We start from the raw sequence: 11,575 nt of genomic DNA on the forward strand, positions 1-11,575 counted from the left end.
CATCACCGTGAGTGTGTTTTTTTTTCTTTCTTACAAATAGACAAAATAACAATTGTAATTGAAAATTCTTATTTATTAATTTTATTAGGTCTGCAACAATTAACTTAATATTTTCCCTCTAATATGCTGTATTAGGTTAGCAGTAATTTAACCTAACAAATTCCATCTAAAAAAATGTATCGCACCAATTTCATTCTTATCCTCTTGTCTTTTTTTTGTCAATATTTTGTACACTTATTTAATACTAAAAAAAATGCATCGCACAATTTCATGCCTTTTTTTGACAATATTTTGTACTATTATTTAATACTAAAAAATTTCATCGCACCAATTTCATTCTTTTTTTTTACAATATTTTGTACACTTATTTAATACTAGAAAAATGCATCGCATCAATTTTATTCCTATCCTGTTGCCTTTTTTTTTGACAATATTTTGTACACTTATTTAATACGTTTACAAACAGAATACCCTAATTTCCATGCAAACTCGGCTACCCTAATTTCCATGTAAACTTGGCTATATATACCAAGCCCTAAACCGTGTTTCTCTCAAAAAAATGTCATATTTCTTTTACCGAAATATTGATAGGATTACCAAATTTTCTTTTATAATATTTTTAGATTTTATACATTTTATGAAGTGTTTTATTTTATCTACTATAGATTATCACCTGTTATTTTTTTCACCGTTATCAATTATATATTGCATTTTATTATTCGTATGTCAATACCTTTACAATAATCTCGTGCGACGCACGGGTCAAAAATCTAAAGCAGAGTTTGACACTTTTACCGGAACTAATGGACCATAACTTTCTACCCTCCCAAAGATGTTTTAATTTGCCGTTCGAATTATCAATGAATTATTCTCAGTAGGACAAAAGAATTTAGAGCTTCAAACTAAAACACCCTAGAAAAAGGGTTATATATCCCTAAAAAGAAAAAAAGGGTTATATTTTTTTTTTTTGAAAGGAGAAAAAGGATTATCACCAGATTTGTGTAGTCTATATACCAACATTAAAAAACTTTTTTTTAAGGAAAAAAAAGTCCCTTCAATCACATCTTGATAACACTTTTTAAATTAGTTCCTTCAATCAAATTGTAAAGTAGGGAGATAACACTAGGGATATGGCTAAATTTTTCTTTTTCTCTCTTAAAAATGGAATATTACGATTACTAGTAAAAAAAAATTAAGACGAAAATATTTTCCATCCTTTATCTTTTACCAAAAAATTGTTTTCGTCATTTATCTTTTTTACATGATTTTAGTCCCTTTTTTTAAAAGAAGTCCTTTAATTTCTTTAAAAGGTGATGTTTTAGTCCTTTTAACATACCATAACAAATGAAAATAAGGATTAAATCATCATAATTTTACAAATAAATAAAAGATTGCATGATTTAAAAATGATAAAAGATCAAAACGACTTTTTCGTAAAAAGATAAAAGAGTCATGTTAATAAAGTGTTCATGCAGTACTAATTAAGGAAATTAAAAATAACAATAAACAACGATTTACTAACTTTTATAAGATGAAATTCATTATTTTTCAACATATTGAGTCATGATGACTAGGGTCTTTAAACACTAGTTAATAATGTTAAAATAGAAAAAATTTCGTTGAAAATAAGAAATTCTTGATTTTCAAAAAGTTAATATACAACTTATCTAATCTAACTTATTTCTAATACTAATAACAATGTTAAGAAAAATTGCCAACCCTAATTCTACTACTCTTTGGCGCCAAAGATGCTTTGTTGTTATTGGTCCACGTGATTTTATAACTCATCTATTTACTAAATATTTCCATTTACATATATTAATTCTTATATTTATTATGTAACTCACCATTTGAGCTTTGTAACTTTCCACTATCTATTCTTACATCTTTCAACTACATCTGGTTGTTTTTTTTTGTACGATTTATTCATCTACAAGTAGTGCTAACTCATTCATTTAAAAAAATAAAAAAAAAATAAATAAACGGTCGGTTACATTCCTATTCATATGTAAATAACAATTAATTATTGTTTGTACAAAAAAAAACAATTAATTATTGTAACTCCTTTTATTTTTATACCATCACTATAGGATGTGTCCCTTTACATTCCTCCACGTAAAACCTAAAAAAATGTTAGGCTTTAAATCATCTTAATTCCCTTATTTCCCTTTCACGTATATAACCAACACTAATCTCTCATATTCCTTTTTTACTCATTATATGTTGCATTTGATCATTTTCCTCCTGATCTTTTGGCTTTACCACCAGGTTTGTTGTTGATGTCAATGACACAAAGTAAGCTATTTTCTACGTTTTTTTTAACCATGTTATTCAAGTGTTCTAATCTTATTGTATAATCTTTACTTTCACAGGCTGGGAGTAGTTAAAAACAAAGGTACGCATACCTTTGTGGATGATTTCTCTAATATGCTAATTGATGAGAAGGTATTGGTTGTTCCTCTTAAATTGACCATATGGTTAGGTTATGTAATTATCTATACTTATCCTCTTTCATTTGTATTGCTCAGTTTATTCTCTTATATGAATATGATGTTGTTTAAGAAATTAAGAAATTTCTTAGTTGTTTCAAGTGTTTATTTCTAATATTTTTCTCTATGATTCTAAGAACTCCAACTCAATACACATGAAGGCCACAAAGGAAATAAATAGGAAATCAAAGTAGAATGCATTTAGATTTGTACCAAAATAATCTCATGGTCAAGTAATGTAATTTCCTACTTCTTATGAATTGAATTGAGCGATGACAACTTATGTTAGTCTTAACATAATTCGTTGCAAGTGGATTTATCATGTAACATAATTTTCTACTTATTCTGAAGTTAATTGAGTGATGACAACTTATATTAGTCTAACATAAATCGTTACATGCGGATTTCTTTATTTATATATATTGCGCCTTCTACAAGAGGAATCATATTTTGTATTTTTTTAAAAATTGGCAAAGATGTATTTAAAAAAACTCCGATCCAAGCACAAGATGTTCCCAAATAATAGTGACGACAACTTATATTAATCTAACATAAATTTTTGCATGTGGATTTCTCTCTCTCTCTCTCTCTCTCTCTCTCTATATATATATATATATATTGCTACTCACAAGTTGTTTTTTAATCATCAAATATATTTTAAAAGAACTCAAATCCAAACACAAGATGTACCCGATTAAGAGATAAAGATATACAAAAATATACTCTAGCAGGAAAAATAAAAAACCCATATAATCAAAATAAGAAAGCTACTAAGTAACAAAAATACGGAGATGGTGTGACGACAAAAAAAAACAGCGGAATAAAATGACTGAGAATATATTGACTTTTTTTACATTCCTAATTTTAATTATATGACATAGGTAATTGAACAATTGTAGATTTTTTTTTGTTGGGAATTTTCAGGTGTGAATCACATATTCTATTATAAAAAAGAAAGATGTCAAACCACATTTGATTATAAGTTAAGTTTTTGAATAACAAAGCCAGTCATAAGCATAGTTCATATGATCCGAGAGAAAGACAAAGAAAAATTGACAAAGTTGCCTCACGGTGGAGTGGCTGTCCGAGAATACAGTAGTCATGCTATTATTGGCCATTGAACAATGCATTCATTATATGCAACTTCTTGCAAGCTTCATTTTTTCTCTATTGATGTTATGGTGTAACAAATTTGTGAAACTAATGTTTTAATTTGTCACAAGTAAATCTAAACTTATTTCACAAGACCGGTCCTAATATTTTTTTCTTCAAGGGAGACTGGTCCTAATATATGTGATTATCTTTTATGTTTGGTCATGTATGTATTGGTAAAATATTTCTGAAACAACTATTATCGCAAAACTCAAACTAATTTTTTTCCTTGCAAGCTTCATTTTTTCTCTATTGATGTTAATAGGTAACTCCATGAAGTCCATCACATTTATTTTCATATATTATTTTTCAATGTAAATGACCCGTGGGTAGCACGGGTAAACGGTCTAGTACATGTTATCTTTGAGTTTAACTTAGTTAGTATAACATTGCATAAGCAGGTGTTGGGGTATGAACCCTGAACACTCTACTTATTCACAAGGTGAATTTCTTTTTCTTTATTTTTATATTTGTTTATTGGGTTTTGTTAACGAGTGCTCCATAACATTCTTTAAGCATTTTAAATTATGAAATTATTCTTTAAAAATGTCAAATAATTCAATTTCTAATGCATTAAACATATATATTTCCCCGAAACACTTGTTAACATTTTCATTTTTGAGGAGTACTAGCAACACTCTCTCTAACACTCACTCTTGTATTGGACGAAATCAATGTAGAACCTACACTTTGAAAATGGAACCCACATAAAGTGGTGGGACATACATTGATTTCACCCACTAAAAGAGCGAGTGCTCAAAAGAGAGTGTTGCTAGCATTCCTCTTTCATTTTTATCATTTTTCAAGATAATACTGTAGATGAAAAATGAGCAATGATATTTGAACAACCATTTGCTAACAACTTTTATGACAACCTCATTTTTCTCTCTTTTCATTGGTAAAAAACAATGGAGAGAGAAAAAGGAAGAGAGAGAGTAAAAATATAATGTGAGGATGAACAATGGAGAGAGAAAAAGGAAGAAAGAGTAAGAATATAATGTGAGTATGAGAGAGAAAGTTGTCTAAAATTGTCAAAAGAAAAAGTTGGACAAATATCATTTTTCATGAAAAATATATCGAAGAAAAGAACAACTAAGCTGCTAAACATCGCCAGTCGCCACTCATTTCACTGACACTATACTCTATCCAGTCAGTCACCAATGAACAAAACCCTAACACTCAAATCCAGATTCTAACAAACAACAATGGATGATAACCACGACGACCCTCGAAACGGCACCGTTCAGCCAGACTCAAAGAAACCAAAACTCACTCACTCCATTTCCTCACACGAACTTCTTCACGAATTCTCCCACCACCAAACCGCCGTCGCACGAATCAACAACGGCAGCTTCGGCAGCTGTCCCCGCTCCATCCTCACCGCCCAAACCACCTGGCAGCTCCGCTTTCTTCAACAACCCGACGACTTCTTCTTCAACACCCTCCGTAACGGAATCCTCGATTCTCGCAAAATCATCAAGAACCTAATCAATGCCGATGACGTCGAAGAAATTTCGTTAATCGATAATGCCACCACCGCTGCTGCCATCGTTCTTCAACAAATCGGCCGTCAATTTTCCTCCGGTAAGTTCTGCCGAAATGACAGTGTTATAATTTTCCATTGTGCTTATCAAGCTGTTAAGAAATCAATTGAAGCTTATGTTATACCTGTCGGTGGCTCTGTTATTGAGGTTGAATTACCGTTTCCGGTTAATTCCAACGAGGAAATTATCGCGGAGTTTAAGAAAGGGATTGAAGGAGGGAAGATTAACGGTGGGAGAGTTAGGTTAGCGATAATTGATCACATTACGTCGATGCCTTCAGTTGTTATTCCGGTTAGGGAATTGATTAGGGTTTGTAGAGAGGAAGAAGTGGATCAGATTTTTGTTGATGGTGCTCATGCTTTAGGAAGTTTGAATGTTGATGTTAAGGAAATTGGTGCTGATTTTTATGTTAGTAATTTGTATAAATGGTTTTTTTCGCCACCTTCGGTTGCGTTTATGTATTGTAATAAGAATAAGAAATTGAATGATGTTCATCATCCGGTGGTGGCGCATGAGTATGGTAATGGTTTGCCTGCTGAGAGTGCTTGGGTTGGGATGAGAGATTATAGTCCTCAGCTTGTGGTGCCGTCGATTATGGAGTTTGTGAATCGGTTTGAAGGTGGAATTGAAGGGATTATGAAGAGGAACCATGGTATGGTTGTGAAAATGGGGGTTATGTTGAAGCAAGCGTGGGGTACAAATCTTGGGTCGCCGCCTGAAATGTGTGCGAGTATGATTATGATTGGTTTGCCTTCAAAGATTCGGGTGATGAGTGATGATGATGCTTCGAGGTTAAGGTTTTATCTTAGGGTTTATCATGCTATTGAAGTTCCTGTGTATTATCAGGCTTTGAGAAATGGTGAAAGGGATGCTAGAGATAAGGATGGGTTTATAACTGGTTATGTGAGGATTTCTCATCAGGTGTATAACACTGTTGATGATTATAATAGGCTTAAGACTGCAATTATTCAGCTTTTGGAAGATGGAAAAATTTGCAGTGAACTTCCTAAAGAGTGACTGAATAATCAGAGAGAGAAAAATGAGGTATAGAATCTATAGATATTCTCCACTTCTGACTTGTTTGTTGGTTTTAAGATAGCTTTAGCCTTGGCAGTACGTTTTATGAGTATGCCCATTTTTGTTGTTCTGTATTATCATCTTATTTTTGTAAAACAAAATAAGTGTAACCCAAATTTCTCGGTAAAGCTTACATATGAGGAAGTATTAGTAGTATTATTCATAGTTGCTTTGTAAGATGTAACTCTGTAGTGTACCTTAGTTTTCTTGATTTGTTTTCCATAATGTTTATAGTTGATCTTGATCCTACTTGCAATGCAGAAGAAGGGTATGCTTTTTTAGTATATTGGCATAGGATATTTGATAGTATAGTATTGAATAATATTGTGATAGAAGTTTCACAATATAGTATTGGCATAGGATATTGGCATAGGATATTTGATAGTATAGTATTGAATAATATTGTGATAGAAGTTTCACAAAATGCCTAGTAATTGGTCGGTTTTGTGTTGAATATTTCATCATGCTACTGTGTGTGAAGCTTGTACTTTCTCGTTTTCAACCTTTGATTGTTTATTGGCTGACTTTTGAGTTTTGACATTTTGGCGTCTTATTGTTTAGGTAATGACTTAATATCAGAAAACGGTTCATCACGAATGTTATTTGCCATTCGCCGGTGTTTTCCGCCAAAGTCTTACTAAAATATTTATCCTGGAATTTTAAAAAGTGATGCCTTATTTGTTTTTACTTTTCCTGTATCTTTTATCAATCAATGTAACCCTGGTTATAGATTATGGTCAATTTACATAATTTTACCTCAATTTTATGTGCCTATAATTCTTTGGAGCTGCAGTCTTACTACTTATTAATCTTTTTGCTTCTTTCAGTGTTAGATTGTCTTTTTTAGGGAACCATTTAGGATTTCTAATAGTTCTTAGCTTTTCCAGTAAATTGATTATTTTATAAACCTTAATTCAATATTGTGAATGCTGAGTGTGTGCTAGGTCCTTGGACCAACTCTTGAAGCTAATTTTGAATCTTTAATAGAAGTAAAGAGGGTAAATTGTGTATTTTATGCTTCTTTCACTTGGATAATATTGACTTTTGAAGTATATTTGGTGTAATCTGGAGATTCGCTAACTGATATTTTAAAGGATTGGGCAGCTTTATTACACTTATTGGGCAGCTTTATTACACTTAACTCTTTAGTTTTTCTTGATTGTTTTATACTTTTGGTGTCATTTTTTCTTCTAAATCTAATAGTGGGATTCCTTAACTTCCCATCTTTTTCCAATTTTTTCTCTTCGATTCTTTCTTCTTTTGTAACAATAGGAGTTTATAGACTTTGCATTGAGTGTAAAAATATCTTATATTTGCATCCAATGATATCTCATCATAATGTCACTTTGGTGTATTTTTCTTAAATTGTCCCCACAAATATCTATTTACTCCCTCCGTCCCTTAATGTAACCACCCATTTGATTTTATTTTTGTCCCTAAATGTAACCCCCTTTTCAAATTACTAGATGCATTTATTACTTTTTTCCTAAACATACCCCTAATTAATACTTCTAACTTGTCTTGAAATATGAATAGTCAAATTTAATACACATACAAACAAATGACAATTTGGTAATATTAATACACATAACAGACACATTAATTACACTGACAACTTTTCTTAAGAAATGTGAAAAATGCAAAGGGGGGTTACATTAAGGGACGGAGGGAGTATATTGTATGATATGAGTGCATCTGTATTTTTTTTACACGTGGAGTAGTCTTTTATCTCGATAAATTTGTTGTGTACCTCTATCTACGTATTACTCCCTCCGTTTCAAAATATAAGCAAAATTCACTTTTTAGGTTCATTCATTTAATGATGTATGTGGTTAATAATATGGACCACATACATCATTAAATGAATGAACCTAAAAAGTGAATTTTGCTTATATTTTGAAACGGAGGGAGTAATTAGAATAGAGACTCCCAGTCCCAGGCATCATATGAGTTTGGGGGAAGGATCATAGCAACTCTCCCCAGAGGTTTAACTTTTTACAATGCCACAGATAATTTAGTTCCACGATCTTGATCTCCATTATGTATTTGTCATCTTCTATGTAAGGAACAATTGCATGGAATGTGATAGTTTTTCAGCACACACACTTCTAATAGTTACTCACTGCAAAGATGGCAAAGCAAAATAGAGGAGGGTATTAAGAATGGTAAATCAACAAGATGTGTTAAAAGATTTTATTTAATCGCTTAAAGTACTGTTCTGAGCAATATATGTGTTAAAAGAGTAGTAAATCAACATTATATTGGGATTATTAAGAATATATGGAATTCTTTGGTTATCTTGATTGGCTTCTTCTGTTTCATTCTTCACATTGTTAGCCATATGAAATGGTTTGTATATTGAGGTTTGCTTCTTGGTAAGTTTGGGGGCAGAGCATATATGAATCCTGCTTTGGCTGCAAAAAAACATAGGAGGGATTTCGAGGAAATAGATTTCTTTGTTCCCTTGATACAAGTAACAGAAAGAAGGATATTAATTCTCACAGTCAGCAATCTGAACTTGGCTTTTGATTCCGAGTTAAACCTTGGGCAGATTTAGTCTATAGTGTACTCATCATTTATCATCAATCCAAAACAAAATAATTATCTCATTTTGAAATATTATACATGAGAGCCAATATAATATTTAATTACCACAAAATTTGGAATTTTAAAAATAAGGATAGAACACTACATACTATTATTTGTTATTTTTCTGTAGGAAAAAAAAACATATTATCAGTTTTGTTAAAAAAATAATTGGAGAAATTTTTATAATATTCTAAACATTTATGCAAAAACTCATTCAAAATATTGAATGATACACATGATTTGATTGAAAAATAGTGACCAAAAAGGATGATGGAAAACTTCTGAAGGACTAAAACGTCCAGTGGCGGATCTTCTCAAGAGTCCATGGTAGCCATGGCTCCCCCCAGGTTTTGTATTTATACTATATTAGTCAGTAGTCACAAATTGTATGGTATTTCACTAGTGTCGCAGTGGAAACTGAAGGAGATTTGGTTGAAGAGATCGTGTCGAACCACTGAACTGATCTTGAGGTAGTTTTATGCCTTGAGAACCACTGCAACAAACACATATCAATTTCTGTTTATTTTATGAAACAACTTGTATATAGAAGTTACAATTATTTGGCTCCCCCCACATTTTTAGTCAAGATTTGCCACTGAAAACGTCAAAGCAGAATCTTAGAGAAACTACTATAAAAAAGTTGGAATATTTAAAGACACAAAAGTTATAATTAAAAGAATAAGAGATAATATAAACAACACAACAACATCACTAAAAAAGAACTCTACACACTTCAGTCAGCTTCATTAAATTGTTTCATTTAAAAAAAAAAGTTTATTTGATTTTCTGCTGCACATGAGTAGTAAACCGTAGGATCATGCTAACATTTGTTTTAATAATACATGTTAAGAATTCCATAAATATCAAATATTTATTAATTTTTTATTTCAAATTTTAAAAACAAAATTGACAATTTTAAATATATAATTTTTACTTTTGTATACTAACATGTGAAACACGTGTTAACATTTTCCTAAACTTTAGGTATACTACAAGATTTATTTAATTGTTTCATTAAAAAGGAGTACTATTTGATGTAAGTTTCTTTATTTCTGTTGGGCCATAGACCAAACTTTTAGTTTAATGAACTTGAAATTGAGCATGTTTTGTCCTGTTTTGATTTTAATTGAGGGGTCCCATTTTGTTTCCAAGTATTTATGTGTAATTTTGTTTTACAATTAGTAGTAGTTATGAGTAAATTAGTTTGGATTCCACATGGTTTAGTCGTGTCAATGTCTTCTAAAATTCAATTATTCGTTACTTTCTCTATCTTAAATTAGATGTCGTTTTAATTAAAAACATGCATTTTAGCATATATCATTCGATCATTATTATAAGCAAAAATCAAATTTTTAGGTTCATTCAATTAATGATGTATGTGGTCTATTATATATACCACATTCATTATTACTTTTCCCACCCTATCAGTTTCTCGTGCGCCCTATTTTTTCTTCTAAAAATACTCTTTGTTCGGATTTTAGAATCCGAAACAAATTGTTAGATTTTTCAGATTATATAATCCGAAATAAAAAGGACAAAATGATACAAACAGAATCTCATTTTATTAATATATCAATACATTGACAATAAAATAAAGCTTAAACTTAAAACTTATTACATAAAATATTCAAACCTAATGCTAATCTATTAAATACCTAAAGTTAAACCTATGGTAATTAGGAGGGAGAATAGACATGGCAACAAAACTCACCCCCGCCAGACCCGGCCACCCCTGCTCCCGAATTTAACGGGGAAAAGCTGATTTAACTGGGTGCGGATGTGGTGGAAATCTGAATTTTTAGTACAGGGGCGCGACCGGGGGTGGGTGATGCTTACACCTGCCCTGCACCCGCTTTTTGAAATTTACTTTATTATATTTTATAATCTTATTTCTATAAGCACCATCTTATTTTAATATATTATTACTCTTTAGAAACATATTTATTATAATTATTTTACTTTTTGAAAAAAAAATTATTAGATCTTTAATTATTAATATAATTATTTTTTTGTTATTATGAAAAAAAATGAAAAAATATGCATTTTTTAAATATTTTATAAAAAATAGAGTTTTCGCGGGTGGAGGTGGGGCCGGGAGACTCGTCCCCATTTGGGGCGGGGTTGGGTGTTCAAAACAAAAATATGGGAGGGGGGTTAGGTTTGTTTCCTTTCTAGGAAGAAAGAGACTTTGATGGTCAATCTTGCACCCAGATAAACCAACCTCACACCCAGACAGACCGTGCTTCTTTGCAACATGTCACCATCCTCGTTAAACGCACTAGACGGAGACATTAGTTTAGTTAATCTGTGATCTATTATGGTTTATTTTATTACATGTTTTATGTTGTTGAATTATGTTGTTAAAATCAATATATCTATGGTCAGTTTATGAACCTCGCTTCTCCTAGAAGATCTTCATCATGCTGTCAAAATTAGTTTAGCTAATAGAGTATCTGCAATTGGTTTGCAATTTAAGCAAGGAATGTACATCGGTCAGTAAAGACCTTTGATATCAAATACAACATAAAAATTGTAGTTCGTTTTAATTCGGATTTTACAATTCAAAAATACCTAACAATCTGTTTCAGATTTTAAAATCCAAAAAGAGGGTATTTTAAAATAAAAAAAATAGGACGCGCGAATAGATGATAGAATAGAAAAAATAAAAGCCTTTATTTAATTGTTTCATTAAAAAGAGCACTATTTGATGTATGTTTATTTATT

At 31.1% G+C, this 11,575-nt stretch overlaps 1 protein-coding gene and 1 long non-coding RNA gene across 2 annotated transcripts; both read left to right on the plus strand.

Moving 5' to 3' along the window:
• Positions 1-2,331: 2,331 nt before the first annotated feature.
• Positions 2,332-2,862, plus strand: LOC146957456 (uncharacterized). The gene is made up of 2 exons (XR_015018613.1): positions 2,332-2,445; positions 2,627-2,862. It is a non-coding gene; the product is annotated as an uncharacterized LOC146957456 (long non-coding RNA).
• Positions 2,863-4,753: 1,891 nt separating this feature from the next.
• Positions 4,754-6,509, plus strand: LCD (Pyridoxal phosphate (PLP)-dependent transferases superfamily protein). The gene has a single exon (XM_085736656.1). It carries the CDS (start codon positions 4,847-4,849, stop codon positions 6,200-6,202), a length of 1,356 nt encoding a protein of 451 aa, XP_085592782.1. The 5' UTR covers positions 4,754-4,846; the 3' UTR covers positions 6,203-6,509.
• The last annotated feature ends 5,066 nt before the right edge of the window (positions 6,510-11,575 follow it).

The sequence above is a fragment of the Medicago sativa genome, chromosome 1 (assembly GCF_051527215.1).
Source record: "Medicago sativa cultivar Bolivia chromosome 1, Bolivia_mono, whole genome shotgun sequence".
NCBI lineage: Eukaryota > Viridiplantae > Streptophyta > Magnoliopsida > Fabales > Fabaceae > Medicago > Medicago sativa.

What these genes read in the sequence shown, in the direction of transcription:
- LCD (XM_085736656.1), top strand. Translation starts at nt 4,847, where the DNA reads ATGGATGATAACCACGACGACCCTCGAAACGGCACCGTTCAGCCAGAC.